Source organism: Rhinatrema bivittatum, chromosome 7 (assembly GCF_901001135.1).
Source record: "Rhinatrema bivittatum chromosome 7, aRhiBiv1.1, whole genome shotgun sequence".
NCBI lineage: Eukaryota > Metazoa > Chordata > Amphibia > Gymnophiona > Rhinatrematidae > Rhinatrema > Rhinatrema bivittatum.
This window is the reverse complement of record NC_042621.1, coordinates 36,815,205-36,832,948: the sequence shown is the minus strand read 5'-3', so window position 1 is coordinate 36,832,948 and position 17,744 is coordinate 36,815,205. Positions and strand designations below refer to the sequence as shown.

Here is a 17,744-nt window from a genome sequence, read left to right as displayed (position 1 = left end):
TAGAGCTCTTGGCAGCCCCAATACGAAATGCCTAGAGTGGCAGCATGCACACTTTCATCACTGGAAGATTTGTGTCTTCCCTTACCTGTACAACTGGCTGGTGATGGGACCTTCCCAGGCAGGGTTTTGGACTCCCTGTGGAAGAAGATACAGCTGCTTCAGTCGCTAGGGTTCATAATCAACTTTACCAAATCAAACTTCATCCCCACCCAAAGAATGAAGTTAATCGGGGTGTTGATTGACTCAGTGGAGGAGAAAGTATCTCATTGATCAGATCGGGCATTCTGTCTTCAAATGCTGGTTTATTACTTACTACAGCAGGATCAAGTTCTGGCTGAAGCAGTCCTGGAAGTCTTTGGGCACATGGCAGCAGTAGTGTATGTGATCACCATGACTTGCCTCAACATGAGGGTTTTCCAGTGGGGCCTCCACTAGTAGGATCATGAGCTCCAACCTTTGTCACACCCAATGAAGGTTGCCATGGAGATGAAAACATCTCTTCTTTGTTGGCTAGATCCACAGGTCCTGGAGATAGATGCGCCTCTTCAAATTCTAACTTATCAGGTAACGCTGGTGACAGGTGCATCCATCAGAGGGTGGGGTGCACACATGGGCCCCTTCCATACTTGAGGGATCTGGTCAGTGACAAAACATCTTTTTCAGATCAACCTCTTGGAGCTATGTGCCATTCACTATGTGTTGAGAGTATTCTCATCACCTTCAGGGAAAAACAACTAAGTGGCAATGTTTTATGCGAATAAGCAAAGGGCATATGATCCAGTAATCTCTGAAAATGTGGGAGTGGGCTCACAATCACAAAACTTTTCTCCAAGCAACTTATCTTCCTAGAATCTCCAACATGCTGACTGATTGCATCAGCAGAGTTTTTTTTGTCCTACGAGCGGTCCCTGGACTAGGAAGTGGCAGACAGACAATTCAGCCTATGGGGTTGCCTGACAATCAACCTGTTCTTGTAGGAAGACAATAGGAAAGTTGACAAATTTTGCTGAAAGCAAGTTCAGATCTGCTCTGAACATTTTACTGCTCGTGGGATGCAGATTTGCTATATGCTTTTCCTCTGCTTCCATTAGTGACAAAGACAGTGCAGAAGTATTCAAAGACAAGGCACATCTTATCCTCATTACTCCAGCTTGGCCGAGGCCCATGTATTTGTCTTACCTTGATTATCAGTCCATCCACTGATTCCTCTGATATCCGATCCAGCTCTAATAACTCAGGAATGGGGTCATCTGTGACATGTGAACCTCCCCTCCCTTAGCTTGATGGCATAGATGTTGAGCACTTGTTAGTCTCATCATTGTTACTATCTAAGGAAATTGAGTTCATTGGTCTTTGTTATATCTGAAAATGTTTTAATTAATTTTTCTTATCCTTATTAATATTGGATTTTTAAATATATGTTTTCATTCTGTTTTTCATATTTGTCTGGTTTTTATACATTTTATTATGTATGCAAATTGTTACCCACCAAGTACTTTGGTGGGTAATAAATAAATAAAAACATTGTGATTTTGGCCAGGCAGCCATCTACCAGACAAATGTACAATTTCATATAGAAGCATTTTGCCTGGTATCAGGCAGGCTCCTTGTACCTGTTCACCTATGCTCCAAAAGATCTACTTCAGTACTTATTCTACCTCTCCTTTTCAGCCCTCAGTACATCAGTGGTTAAAGTTGATCTTAGTACCATTGCTGCTTACCACCCTGAAGTGGATGTAAACCTGTTCTCCATCCATTCTCTGGCATCAAACTTCAAGAAAGGCTTGTGGTATACGAGATCCCACTAGTGACATGGGATCTTAATGTCATCTTGGCACAAATGAAGAACACCCCCCCCACCCCCCCCAGTCAGCTTCCTTAAAGTTTCTTCCCTGTAAGGTAGTATTTCTAGTCAACTAGTCACCATCACTTTGTCTAGAAGAGTCAGTGAGCTACATGCATTGGTTCATTATACTCCATATCTATTTCTCTACAACAGGGTGGTGCTCCGCACTTACCCAAAGTTTCTGGCAAAAATGGTTTTGGCATTTCATTTGAATCAAGCCATTGTTTTGCCCACATTCCTTCTAAAACCTCATGCGCATAAAGGAGAGAAAGTCCTCCATTACTGGTTTGTAAATGGACCTTGGCTTGTTTGAAAAGAACTCAATCACATTGACAAGCTTCCCAACTTTTCATCTCTTACAACCCTAGCAGAATGGGAATAGCTATTGCCAAGGGCACATTGTTCAACTGGCTAGTTGACTCTATCACACATTGATATGCTCTGGCTTTGTCAAGGATCATCAAGTAAGAGCCATGGCTTCTTTGGTTGCTCTCTTAAGAGCCGTCGTCAGTTGATATCTTCATGTCCCATTCCTGTCTGGACATTCGATCAAGAGGTGACAGTAATGTTGGGCAAGCAGTTTTGTGCAGACTGTTCATCTAGTAGTCCACTCTCTGGGGGAGTTTTTCACTGCAACCCTTAGCTTGGGACTACCTGCGTCATGGCTAATTCAGCCCTGCTTGTTGATGGAGAAAGCAAGTTTTCTCACTGTAAACGGGGTTTTCCGTAGACAGCTGGATGAATTAGCCTTGCTTAATATCCACCCATCACCCTGGAGAATTGACTACCTTGCTAAACCTAAGCCTTACAGTTGATTGAGAGGCTCATGAGGCAGCGTGATATGGAAACTCCCATGCATGCTCAGTAGTAAAACGTTTTACTGAGCTAGAGAAATGGGTCCATTCAGCACTGTCGAATGACATCACCCATGTGTCATGGCTAATTCATCCTGCTGTCTACAGTGAACTCCATTTAAGGTAAGCAACTTGCTTTATGTTCACATTTTTCAAAATCAAAAGGACTTAGGATAGGTTTCCCTATCCTAAGTCCACCCTCCTGGAACTCCTCATTTTAATGCATGTAAAAGTATGCAGGAAACTGACATAAGCATATTTTACATGCACTGGGCCCTGGTTGATTTTCAAAACGACCATTAAAATGCATAAAATAGGGTTTTGAAGATCAAGTCTCTGGACTGGTTACAGAAGAGGGAGGTGCAGGATTTCTGCTGAGGTTCTCTCTCTACCTGTGTAGTTCTGTGTTAATCTTAGAGCCCAGACTTCACTCTCACATTGTACAATTAATTAAAGGATGCTACTGAATAGTTTCATTCATAGTTCTATGAAGGGGGTTGAAACTGTCCAGTGGTTTCTTTATTGGATAGAAGGCTCTTCTCTAACATTTTTATAGCCAATATGAAGGTCACAGGTGTATTTATTGTGAGATTGACATACATTTTTGGGATATGCCCTGTTTCGTGGTTATCTATTTTGGAAACATTTGAGTTTGTTGGAGCATTTTAGACTTTTTCTGCTAAATCATGATTTTGTCTTTTCCAAATTTACTTATAGGGCCCATGATTTCTAGCAGGTTTAGGTTCTTTGGCAAACCTTCTGCAGTAGGGGATAAAATAACCAGATTATCTGTATACAGCACACACATTAATTTACTCTTGCTCTCTTTCTGTCAGTAATGATGCTATAACTTCTTTATAACAATACATTTTAAATGCTTAGAGCAGTTTTAAGGGTCACAAAAAAAGAAATCTATTAGTTTGTCCCGGATTTTAGAGGTTTCATTACTTTAAATCCAGTTTTTATCATAGAATTGTTTTTTACTCAAGAAGTTTTGTTTGTTTTAGAGGTGGCAATCAAAAAAAGAAGCATTTAATAGATGACAATTTAAGTGTATGACTTGCATCTCTTTTGCTGTTTCTCCTACATGCACATTAAGCTGAAACAGAAATTCAAATTTGTAAATTGTGGTCTATTATGTAGATATTACTATTGCTATTTTCTGATCATAGTGAGAAGCTGCCTGAAGTCCTCAACCCGGAGACCTGGAACCAAAATAACAGCGAAAGTTCCTCCAGCTCTGACACCAAGGAAATGGGCCTTAGTGCTATCTATCCTGCTGGCATCCTCCTGGTGTGCAATAACTGTACTGCCTATAGGAAGCTCTTGGAGGCACAGACACCCAGTGTCCGCAAATGGGCCATCCGTCGACAGAATGAGCCTCTGGAGGTCAGGCTGCAGCGACTGGAGCGAGAACGAACAGCTAAGAAAAGTCGGCGGGATAGTGAGAGTGCAGAGGAGAGGGAGATGAGACGCATGCGGGACAGGGAAGCAAAGCGCCTGCAGAGGATGCAAGAGACAGATGAACAGCGTTCGAGGCGCCTCCAGAGAGACAGGGAAGCTATGAGGATGAAGCGTGCCAACGAGACCCCAGAGAAACGACAAGCTCGGCTTATCCGGGAGCGCGAGGCCAAGAGGCTAAAACGGCGATTAGAGAAAATGGACATGATGCTGCATGCACAGTTTGGACAGGACCCTGCTGCCATGGCAGCTTTAGCAGCAGAGATGAACTTCTTCCAGCTCCCAGTCCTGGGCCCCGAGCTAGACACCCAGCTGCTGAACAAGATGGCTTTTGAAGAGCAGGCAAACAACATCCTCCAGTGAGACATAACACTGCCCCTTGGAGCCACACAGGAGGTCAAATAGAGAGCAGCAACGGGTGCTTTCTTGGACAGTTTCATCAAAAGGACAGAAAGCAACCCTGGAGGTATGGTACTAGAATAAAATCCTCCCTTTGCTCCCATCTCCAAACACTACAGCACCAAAATGGTGCCCAACAGGTGCTAGTGGGACACTGGACAGCAGCAATGTCCCTTTAACGTTTAGTTCACGTATGGAGAACTAGTTTTGAGGCTGGATATGAACGCACATTAGACAACACCTCAGCTCTTTGATTTTCTTATTGTTGAGTTAATTAAATGAAAGCACTATTTTGTGGAGAAGGTGGTACTGGTGAAACTTCTTGCAGGGACATCTTGCATCCCTTGTCAAGATGAGAATTGACAAACTGGGCTAGACCAAAGGTGCAGCCAGTCCAGCAATGCTGTCTTTGACAGCAGCCAGCAGTGACTGTTTAGAGACAGTATATAAGAAGTAGGGAATGAGATAATCCACCTTCTGTCAAACTCTTCCAGTTTCTAGCTGTCATGATCAAGGGATGCACTGAGCCCAAGTTGACATCTCTGATTACTATGTTAAATAGTTACTGATATATGTTCCAAAAATGTGTGTAATCTCATTTTGAATCCAGATATACTATTTGCAACCCAGTCATACAAATCACAAAATTTGCATGGATTCGGAGGCCAGCCATGCATTAACAGTTGTATGGTTAATTCAGGGTATGAGCAGCTGAACGTTGGCCACAGGTGCACATTATCCTTTTCTCAGATCCAACACCAGCTGTTTGGCAGGAGACACTGGCAGCAGTGACCTCCCTAGATGCTGTCTCTGATACTGCACTGTATCTTACTGTGACCCCTCTAAGACAAGTAATGCAGGAGTAGTAGCATAAGCAGCATGCTTTAGACTTGTAAGTACATGGAGGGAGTTGTAGGATTGTTAAGAGGTAAGACGACTGTGCTGAGATTCAGGGCCTCAAAAGCACAATACTGTTCATCCTGAGCTTAGTGCTCTCTGTAATGAAGTGCTTGAGTAAGGACTGAAAGAACACTACGCTGGCTCTGAGTACATGGATCAAGGTGATGTGTGAGCTCTTATCTGCCAATTACAGGTGCTTTTTTTTTTACTGAAAGGACATTACAAATCTGTGTGCACTAAGTGAACAACACTCCAGAACCCACAAGTCTGAAAACAATAAAAGTAATTTAATGTGTTGAGTCTGTGCTTCAGCTTTCTTGGAGTGAGCCTGACGTGGTGAAGAGTGGGATACCTCTTCTGGCTTCCTGATTTGGCGTGTTTGTTTTATGTAATTCTTTCAACCCCCACCACCTCCCCCATGTAAGATTCACTCTGCTATAAAAAGCATTTTCATTTGGATTAATATAGATGGGAGAGCTCCAATTTTATTTTATTTCACAGTTTTTATAAACCACCTTTCCAGCTCATTACTGGACTACCCAAAATGGTTTGCAGCCAAATAACAATGGGTGTTATAATTATTTTTTTATTTATATGGTGCCATCATCAAAATATAATAATATAACAGCACAAATAATTTAGTAAAAAATGGAGATAGCTAAGGAAATCACAAAGAGTTAAAATCAGGGAATTCCTCTCTGAAGAGATCTGCTTTGAAGGGGGGAGAATGGTGAAGGGTAAAGAGTAAGAATGATAGACACCAAGCACCTCAGTTTTGGAGAAGATTAATCTGGAAATGTGAAACAAAGAGAGATTTGGGTTCCTGTGTAGTTTTTTAGCCTGTCCCTCAGTATTTTTTTCAGCAAATCAGACATGCAGACACATTCTTTCAGTTTTATTTGTCCTGCGGTTGTGGGCTCCCCTCTGAATTTTTGTTATAAAAATTGAGTTTGACATAGCATCTCTTCATGGCAGGGCCAGGATTGGGGAGGGAGTGACGAGGGAGGCAGCTGCCCCAGGTGTCCAGCACAAGGGGCAGTGTTAATCAGCAGGGCTGCTTTTGCCCAACTTTGCATGAGTATACAGGGCCCTGCCCCAATGACCAGGACCGGTGCATGCAGTGGCATACCAAGGGTCTCTAATACCCAGGGGCCAATGCATCTGTGTGCCTCTCCAGTGCCCCCCCCCCCCCCCCATTCTTCTTGTACTAATGCTTAAGGTCACAGAAAATCAGTGGTGTCTCTACTCAAGAATTTGGAGGGGGGGGAACCAAAATGACATTTTCTCATATCAAAACCACCTCCATAACATGGCCCCCTGCTTTAAAATTGGCTATAAAAAAGTCTTAATAAGAAAGTCCCAAGGGTCTTCTGCATACTTTAAAAAAGCTGGTTTGTTTCACACTTCTAGTAAAAAAACTATTAAAATTATTTGATAGCCTCATTCAACTAATTCCCCCAACAAATTCTGGTGTCACCTCACAGTAACAGCAGCACAAACACCTTCCACTGCAAGACACATTGTGAACTAACACAAAACCCCGCAAAAGAAAAAATACTCAAAATCTGTACAGCAAACATTCTCACAGGACAAACAGGATGGTAGTCCTCACATATGGGTGACATCACAGGAATGTAGCCCAATCACGGAACACTTTTGTCAAAGTTTCTAGAACTTTGACTGGCACCTACTGGACATGCCCATCATGGCACTAAACCTGCAGCCAGCAGGGGTCCCCCTTCAGTCTTCTTTTTTCCACGTAGCAGTAGCCATGCGGGTTAAGCAGCTCCACAGAGATTCCTGACAGGAATTTTCCTCACGGAATTACTAAAAACTTTCATACTCCACAGGGGTCCCTCCTTCGAATTTTTGACTCTGCAGTACTCCGGTAAGTTTTTACCCGTTTTTGGTCGATTCCCGTCGAGTTTGGCCCTTGCGGCCTACTGGCCGTAGACTGTACCGCAGCTAAATTTTTCAAAACCCATGGCGTCGGGGTTACATCAGTGCCCGGACTGTACTCGCACCATGTCCATTACAGACCCGCATAAAGTCTGTGTAATGTGTCTCGGGTGTGAGCATGATGTCCTGACCTGCACCAAATGTGCCTTAATCACACCACAAGGTCGCAAGGCCAGAATGGAGAAAATGGAACTTCTCTTCCGTTCTAAAACTCAGATGCTGTCTATTGCATCGACGTCGTCTGAACCGGCACCGTCCACTTCGCGCCAGTATCGGCCACCGGCCGGTGACCGTCCGGCGTCGACAACTTCTTGGCCTTCGACTAACTCTACTTCCCCTCAAGACTGAGGGGATCGTAGAGAGAAACATCGACATCGACACCGCAAGTCTCGGACCATCGAGGAAGGAAATTCTTCGACCTTGCCATCGTCCGAGCTGCCATCGAAGAAACCCCGACCAGAAAAGGCACCAACCCTTTCTGCGACTGGGTCACCGAGGCAACCCTCACCCAGACGGGTATCGGGAGCCGCAACTCCGCCTTTAACGGTGGTCCCTCCGGCTATGCCTCTGCCTCCTACTTCCTTTCTGGAGCCGGGGCTGCTTGCTCCAGATCTCCATGAAGAACTGGACCGGATGTTTCAGGAGGCCATCGATAAGGCGATGCACAGACTCCAAGTTCCTCCGACACCGAAACCGGTGCCGATTGTGGAATCGACCACTGATCCGATTCCGGCAGCACTGGCACCGCTGCTCTCGAAGATGGAAGCGCTCATAGCCGCTTTTCCACTGATGGATCCTGGGTCACCGATGGCTCCGGTGCCCTCCCCGCTTACCCTGTCATCGGGAGGGGAAACACCGTTCTGCATTCCTCCATCGGGAGTTCTTCCGATGCCGGTGCGCCCATCAGCGCCACCGATCCATCCATCAATGCCTGCACCGGTGCCCTCGATGCCTTCATAGATGCCTCCAGTACTTCCCTCGATGCCTTCGGAACCTAGACCGGGACCTTCAGGAATACCATCGTCCCGTCCTTCTCAGGCTCCTAGAGGGGCAGGTCCTGATCCCTATGACACCTGGTCCGACAATTCTTCTCAAGACACCGATGACTTGCCATCACCACCTTCTCCTACTGAAAGCAGGAAGCGTTCTCCTCCAGAGGACCTATCCTTCATAAAATTTGTGAAGGAAATGTCTGAATTGGTTCCCTTCCAATTGCAGACTGAACAAAATAACAGACATCAAATGATGGAGCTGTTACAATTCCTGGATGCTCCCAAGGAAATATCCATCCCTATTCACCAGGTTCTTTTGGATCTCCTCAAAAAGAACTGGGAACACCCTGGTGCTGTTGCTCCAGTCAACAGAAAAGCTGATATCACTTATTTGGTCCAGTCAGCCCCAGGATTCCAGAAACCTCAGCTGGATCACCAATCTGTGGTTGTAGAATCTGCCCAAAAAAGATCAAAACATCACTCTTCCTTTCCCCCAGGTAAGGAACAAAAATTCCTGGATGCCATTGGCTGGCGTGTCTTCCAGGGATTGATGCTTATCTCTCGGATTGCCTCCAACCAGCTGTATATGACCCAGTACAACAGGGTCTTATTCAAGCAGATACAGGACTTTGCAGAGTCCCTGCCTCACCAGTTCCAGGAACAGCTTCAAACCCTGGTACACAAGGGTTTCGAGGCTGGGAAGCATGAAATAAGATCCTCATGATATCTTCGACACTGCTTCCAGGGTATCTGCAACTGCTATTTCGGCAAGAAGATGGGCCTGGCTCAAGTCTTCGGACTTGCGCCCTGAAGTACAAGACAGATTATCTGATCTGCCCTGCATAGGAGACAATCTGTATGGCGAACAGATTCAGCGGACGGTGGCGGAACTCAAGGACCACCATGAGACCCTTCGCCAGCTCTCTCTGATGCCCTCTGAGTATTCCTCCAAACAGCCATTCAGGAAGGATACTAAAAAGTCATTCTTCCGTCCAAAGAAATCCTATCTACCACTGTCTAGAACTCGTTCCACGAGACCTTTCCAAAAGGCCCAGTCTTGTCAACCTCATAAACAAAAGCCTCAAGCAGCTCCTCAGCTGGGCCCTGCTTCCGTCTTTTGACTCCTGCATAGAGAGCAGCAGGCAGTTTCCACTGCCTCAGATACCAGTGGGAGGTCGATTGTGCCATTTCAACAACAGGTGGCACACAATCACCTCAGACCAGTGGGTCCTTGCCATAATCTCTCAAGGTTATCGCCTGAACTTTCTCTCCATTCTACCGACGTCGAGAACATCCGACCACTCACTACTCTTGGAGCAGGAGCTCTCCCTCCTCCTCCAGTCCAGAGCAATAGAACCAGTGCCCTACTTCCAACAAGGCCTAGGATTCTATTTCCGGTACTTTCTAATCCCCAAAACATCAGGCGGCATTCGTCCAATTCTGGACTTACGTGCCCTCAACAAGTACCTCCACCGAGAAAAGTTCAAGATGGTAACCTTGGGTTCCCTCCTTCCTCTTCTGCAAAGAGGAAATTGGCTCTGCTCTCTCGATCTCCAAGATGCTTACACACACATTTCAATAAATAAATCTCATCGCAGGTTCCTGAGATTTCTGGTAGGTCCCAAGCACTATCAGTACCGAGTGCTCCCATTCGGCCTGGCATCTGCACCACGAGTCTTCACCAAGTGCCTCGTAGTAGTAGCAGCCTTCCTCAGGACTCAAGGTGTTCACGTCTACCCCTATCTAGACGATTGGTTGATCAGGGCTCCCACTCAGCAAACTGCTCTGTCATCCCTACGTCTTACTTTACACACTCTGATTTCGCTAGGATTTCTCGTCACCTACACAAAATCCTGGTTAGTCCCATCTCAAACTTTATCATTCATAGGGGCAGACTTGGACACCTTGCAGGCAAAGGCATTTCTGCCTCGATAGCGAGCTCTCACTCTCATCTCTCTCGCACACCAGCTACAGTCTCAGAGCCGCACGACTGCACGCCACTTCCTCATCCTATTGGGACACATGGCATCCTCAGTACAGGTTACCCCAATGGCCTGCTTGGCCATGAGAGTCATGCAGTGGACTCTAAGGTCACAATGGACTCAGTCCGTCCAACCTCTATCGACCACTGTCCACATCACCGACTCACTCCGTCAGTCTCTAGCCTGGTGGAAAAATCAGATCATAAGAACATAAGAAATTGACATGCTGGGTCAGACCAAGGGTCCATCAAGCCCAGCATCTTGTTTCCAACAGAGGCCAAACCAGGCCACAAGAACCTGGCAATTATCCAAACACTAAGAAGATCCCATGCTACTGTTGCAATTAATAGCAGTGGCTATTCCCTAAGTAAAATTGATTAATAGCCGTTAATGGACTTCTTCTCCAAGAACTTATCTAAACCTTTTTTTGAACCCTTCTTGTACCTTCTCCATCGCAACTATATCTTTTTTGAGATGTGGCGACCAGAATTGTATATATTATTCAAGGTGTGGTCTCACCATGGAGCAATATAGAGGCATTATGACATTTTCTGTTTTATTAACCATTCCCTTCCTAATAATTCCTAACATTCTGTTTGCTTTTTTGACTGCTGCAGCACACTGAGCTGATGATTTTAAAGTATTATCCACTATCATGCCTAGATCTTTTTCCTGGGTGGTAGCTCCTAATATGGAACCTAACATCGTGTAACTACAGCAAGGGTTATTTTTCCCTATATGCAACACCTTGCACTTGTCCACATTAAATTTCATCTGCCATTTGGATGCCCAATCTTCCAGTCTTGCAAGGTCCTCCTGTAATGTATCACAGTCTGCTTGTGATTTAACTACTCTGAATAATTTTGTATCATCCGCAAATTTGATAACGTCGCTCATCATATTCCTTTCCAGATCATTTATATATATATTGAAAAGCACCGGTCCAAGTACAGATCCCTGAGGCACTCCACTGTTTACCCTTTTCCACTGAGAAAATTGACCATTTAGTCCTACTCTCTGTTTCCTGTCTTTTAACCAGTTTGTAATCCACAAAAGGACATCGCCTCCTATCCCAAGACTTTTTAGTTTTCGTAGAAGCCTCTCATGAGGGACTTTGTCAAACGCCTTCTGAAAATCCAAATACACTACATCTACCGGTTCACCTTTATCCACATGTTTATTAACTCCTTCAAAAAAATGAAGCAGATTTGTTAGGCAAGACTTCCCTTGGGTAAATCCGTGTTAACTGTGTTCCATTAAATCATGTCTTTCTATATGCTCTACGATTTTGATCTTGAGAATAGTTTCCACTGTTTTTCCCGGCACTGAAGTTAGGCTCACTGGTCTATAGTTACCTGGATCACCCCTGGAGCCTTTTTTTAAATATCGGGGTTACATTGGCCACCCTCCAGTCTTCAGGTACAAAGGATGATTTTAATGATAGGTTACAAATTTTAACTAATAGATCAGAAATTTCATTTTTTTAGTTCCTTTAGTACCCTAGGATGCATATCATCTGGTCCAGGTGATTTGCTACTCTTTAGTTTGTCAATCTGGCCTACTACATCTTCCAGGTTCACAGTGATTTCGTTCAGTTCGTCTGACTCATCACCCCTGAAAACCATCTCCTGAACTGGTATCTCCCCAACATCCACATTAGTAAACACGGAAGCAAAGAATTCATTTAGGCTTTCTGCAATGGCCTTATCTTCCCCAAGAGCCCCTTTAATCCCCCGGTCATCTAATGGTCCAACCGACTCCCTCACAGGTTTCTTGCTTTGGATATATTTTTAAAAGTTTTTATTATGAGTTTTTGCCTCTATGGCCAACTTCATTTCAAATTCTCTCTTCCCCTGTCTTATCAATGTTTTACACTTAACTTGACAATGCTTATGTTTTATCCTATTTTCTTCAGATGGATCCTTCTTCCAATTTTTGAAGGATGATTTTTTTGGCTTAAATAGCCTCTTTCACTTCACCTTTTAACCATGATGGTAATCATTTTGCCTTCCTTCCACCTTTCTTAATGCATGGAATACATATGGACTGTGCTTCTAGGATTGTATTTTTAAACAATGTCCAAGCCTGTTGAACACTTTTAACCTTTGCAGCTGCACCTTTCAGTTTTTTTCTAACTATTTTCCTCATTTTATCAAAGTTTCCCTTTTGAAAGTTTAGTGTTAGAGCTGTAGATTTACTTATTGTCCCCCTTCCAGTTATTAGTTTAAATTTGATCATGTTATGATCACTGTTGCCAAGTGGCCCCACCACCGTTACCTCTCTCACCAAATCCTGCATTCCACTAAGAATTAAATCTAAAATAGTTCCCTCTCTTGTTGGTTCCTGAACCAATTGCTCCATGAAGCAATCATTTATTACATCCAGGAACTTTATATCTCTAGCAAGTCCTGATGTTATTTACCCAATCAATATTGGGGTAATTGAAATCTAAACACCACTCGGCCTGGAACTGCACTTTCAATCAGAAATCACAGACAAACAGCAAGTGCAGAATAACTTCTTGGATCCAAACATTTATTTAGTTTGTAACAGTTCAAATGGCAACTCCACTGTCAGGTTATTGTATAGTTCCAAACGCAGGTAGGGATCCCCCGACACAGACCCCGTGTTTCGCCCACTGGCTGTGTCGGGAGGGACAACACCGTATAATCACAAAATCTGAAAATAAAATTCCAACATTTTAACATGGATCCCAATACACTAAGGGGCGGATTTTCAGAGCCCTGCTCGCATAAATCCGCCCGGATTTATGCGAGCAGGGCCCTGCGCGCCGGTGCGCCTATTTTACATAGGCCCACCGGCGCGTGCAGAGCCCCGGGACTCGTGTAAGTCCCGGGGTTCTCCGAGGGGGGCGTGTCGGGGGCGGTCCCTGTCGGCGCGCCGTTTTGGGGGCGTGTCGGCAGCGTTTTGGGGGCGGGTATGGGGGACGTGGCTACGGCCCTGGGCGGTCCGGGGGAGTGGCCGCGCCCTCCGTACCCGCCCCCAGGTCGCGGCCCGGCGCGGAGGAGGCCCGCTGGCGCGCGGGGATTTACGCCTCCCTCCGGGAGGCGTAAATCCCCCAACAAAGGTAAGGGGGGGGGTTAGACAGGGCCGGGCGGGCGGGTTAGGTAGAGGAAGGGAGGGGAAGGTTAGGGGAGGGTGTTAGAGGATTCCCTCCGAGGCCGCTCCGATTTCGGAGCGGCCTCGGAGGGAACGGGGGTAGGCCGCGCGGCTCGGCGCGCGCCGGCTATACAAAATTGATAGCCTTGCGCGCGCCGACCCAGGTTTTTTAGTAGATACGCGCGGCTCCGCGCATATCTACTAAAATCCAGCTTACTTTTGTTTGCGCCTGGAGCGCAAACAAAAGTAAGCTATTCGCGGAGTTTTGAAGATCCGCCCCTTAGGGTATATACCGGCATGAACTTCAATGAAATTAAACATAAAACATACCTTAAAGAATTTCAGCAACAGGTTAACAGGGAGTGCGAATACACTATCACTGGGCCGGCATTTTAAACGCCGAGCCGCATTTTGGCACGAATGTTATCAACCAATCAAAGTCCAAGGATGGTGAGCCAATCAGATCACGGCAGGTAAGTTAAAGACCTTTCAAGTAAAGAAACTCCACTCTAGCTCACAATTAAGGCCACCAGGGGTCACTGTATCGAGAAGATAAATCCATTTTTGTTCCTTTTGAATTAGCAGTTCAGAGTAATTGCCGCCCCACGACGGGGGACGGACCACATCTAATACAAAAAATTTTAAATCTGTTAATTGGTGATGGTGTTATATCCAATGTTCGACCAATGGTTCATTTTCCCTCTGCTTCTTTATAATTGATCTATGTTCTATAATACGAGTCTTTACCATCCGTTTCGTTTTACCCACATATAGTTTATTGCACGGGCAATAAATCACATACACAACCCCTGTAGTGGTACAATCAGAGGAACCTCGAAGTGTAAAAATTCTAGAGGTACTAGGATGAATAAATTCAAACATGGTCATTGTCAAAGGACATACTGAACAGTGGCCACATGGCTTGTGGCCACATGTGTCAGAAACAACAGCAGAACTCGATACTGTATGAACCAACATATCCTTTAAATTCTTTCCTCTCCGATATGTGAACCGGAGGGAAAAATGAAAAAAACAATCCAGAGACAATGCTAACCAATGCCTCAGTATTAGAGTTGAAATGGTCTTACTCTGCACTGAAAATGGCAAAATGCAATTTATTGATTCCTCATCAAGCTGACTTTTTGGTAAGAATAAAAGATCTCTATTAATGTATAGAGCACATTTGTATGCACATTTCAGAATTCTATGTGGGTACCCTCTCAGAGTGAACTGTGTCATCATCTGCTTAGCTTGAGACATGTATTCCTCCTTAGTGGAGCACAGACTGCGTAACCTCTGTCATTGGCCCAACCTTATGGAATGCATTACCAGACTCTTTAAGATCCATATCCAACTCCAAACACTTCAAAAAATCCCTAAAAACACATTTATTTCAATCTGCTTTCCATATATCACACACTAAATAACATAACTACTTCTCCATCACACAGGGCACAACATTATTATATATTGATTTATTTTTTATGTAAACTATTCATTGTTTTAGATTTTTATTTTTATTATATATTTTTGTAATTTTGAGCTTTTATAATTTGATAATCTTTATGTTCTTTTAAATTTAAATCTTTATTTACATTTGTTTTTTATTTAGTTATGTAAATCGTTTTGATTAAACACTGTTTGTAAAGATGGTATACAAACACTTTTAAATAAATAAATAAATAGATTGACCTGTAGGAATGTTATGTTTAAGAAAACGTGGGTGGCATTCCTACAGGTCAATTCTTAAGGTTAGGCTGTCTTTGCTCCACTAAGGAGGAATACATGTCTCAAGCTAAGCAGATGATGACACAGTTCACTCTGAGAGAGTACCCACATAGAATTCTGAAACGTGCATACAAGCATGCTCTATACGTTAATAGAGATCTTTTATTCTTACCAAAAAGTCAGCTTGATGAGGAATCAATAAATTGCATTTTGCCATTTTCAGTGCAGAGTAAGACCATTTCAACTCTAATACGGAGGCATTGGTTAGCATTGTCTCTGGATTGTTTTTTTCATTTTTCCCTCCGGTTCACATATCGGAGAGGAAAGAATTTAAAGGATATGTTGGTTCATACAGTATCGAGTTCTGCTGTTGTTTCTGACACATGTGGCCACTGTTCAGTATGTACTTTGACAATGACCATGTTTGAATTTATTCATCGTAGTACCTCTAGAATTTTTACACTTCGAGGTTCCTCTGATTGTACCACTACAGGGGTTGTGTATGTGATTTATTGCCCGTGCAATAAACTATATGTGGGTAAAACGAAACGGATGGTAAAGACTCGTATTATAGAACATAGATCGAATATAAAGAATCAGAGGGAAAATGAACCATTGGTCGAACATTGGATACAACACCATCACCAATTAACAGATTTAAAATTTTTTGTATTAGATGTGGTCCGTCCCCCGTCGCGGGGCGGCAATTACTCTGAACTGCTAATTCAAAAGGAACAAAAATGGATTTATCTTCTCGATACAGTGACCCCTGGTGGCCTTAATTGTGAGCTAGAGTGGAGTTTCTTTACTTGAAAGGTATTTAACTTACCTGCCGTGATCTGATTGGCTCACCATCCTTGGACTTTGATTGGTTGATAACATTCGTGCCAAAATGCGGCTCGGTGTTTAAAATGCCGGCCCAGTGATACTGTATTCGTACTCCCTGATAACCTGTTGCTGAAATTCTTTAAGGTATGTTTTATGTTTAATTTAATTGAAGTTCATGCCGGTATGTACCCTTAGGGGCGGATTTTAAAAGCCCTACGCGCGTAAATCTTTCCGGATTTACGCGCGCAGGGCACTCGCGCGCCGGCGCACCTATTTTGCATAGGCCGCCGGCGCATGTAAAGCCCCGGGACGCGCGTAAGTCCCGGGGCTTTCTAAAAGGGGCGTGTCGGGGGCATGGCCGGAGTGACGCGGCGTTTCGGGGGTGGCGACGCGGGCGTGGTTTTGGCCGGGGGGGTATTCCGGGGGCGTGGCCGCGGTCTCCAGATCAGCCCCTGGGACCAGAACACAGAGCGGGGCTGCCGGCTGGCGTGCGCAAAGTTACGCCTGCTTTCAGCAGGCGTAACTTTGCCAACAAAGGTAAGGGGGGGGTTTAGATAGGGCCGGGGGGGTGGGTTAGGTAGGGGAAGGGAGTGGGAGGTGGGAGGAGGGTGAAGGAAAGTTCCCTCCGAGGCCGCTCCGAAATCGGAGCGGCCTCGGAGGGAACAGGCAGCGCGCGCTGGGCTCGGCGCACACAGGTTGCACAAATGTGCACCCCCTTGCGCGCGCCGACCCCAGATTTTATAAGATACGCGCGGCTACGCACGTATTTTATAAAATCCAGCGTACTTTTGTTCGTGCCTGGTGCGCGAACAAAAGTACGCGATCGCGCAATTTTTTAAAATCTACCCCTTAGTGTATTGGGATCCATGTTAAAATGTTGGAATTTTATTTTCAGATTTTGTGATTATACGGTGTTGTCCCTCCCGACACAGCCAGTGGGCGAAACACGGGGTCTGTGTCGGGGGATCCCTACCTGCGTTTGGAACTATACAATAACCTGACAGTGGAGTTGCCATTTGAACTGTTACAAACTAAATAAATGTTTGGATCCAAGAAGTTATTCTGCACTTGCTGTTTGTCTGTGGTAATTGAAATCTCCCATTATTATTGCACTGCCAAATTGGTTTGCTTCCCTGATTTCTCTTAGCATTTCATCATCTGTCTGACTATTTTGTCCAGGTGGACGGTAGTATACTCCTATCACTATACTCTTACCCAACACACATGGGATTTCTACCCATATAGATTCTACTGAGCATTTAGTCTCTTGTATGATCTTTATCCTGTTGGACTCTATACCCTCCCGGACATAAAGTGCCACACCCCCGCCAAGTTGATCCTCCCTATCATTGCGTTCCTCCCTATCATCAGTCTCCTCCAAGGCCTGCCCTTCCAGGCTCCAGACCCTCAAATAATTCTCACCACCGATGCTGCCACCCTTGGCTGGGGAGCCCATGTTGCTGATTTGCAAACACAAGGAACTTGGTCTCCAGAGGAAGCCAAACACCAAATCAATTTCCTGGAGCTGCAAGCAATCAGATATGCTCTCAGGATGTTTCAGGGTCGTCTTTCCAATCAGGTCATCCGGATTCAGACGGACAACCAGGTGGCCATGTGGCACATCAACAAACAGGGAGGGACGGGTTCCTACCTACTGTGTCAGGAAGCTGCACAG

The 17,744-nt window shown here is 44.8% G+C and overlaps 1 protein-coding gene across 1 annotated transcript in view; it reads left to right on the top strand.

The window, feature by feature from the left end:
* The window catches only part of ZNF821 (zinc finger protein 821), a gene marked incomplete at its 5' end in the record, with an annotated part of 79,883 nt that extends 74,124 nt beyond the window's left edge, over nt 1–5,759 (top strand). Inside the window, 1 exon segment of the mRNA XM_029608256.1 lies at nt 3,873–5,759. Within this exon segment, the coding sequence (XP_029464116.1) occupies nt 3,873–4,524 (652 nt within the window).
* Between the last annotated feature and the right edge of the window lie 11,985 nt (nt 5,760–17,744).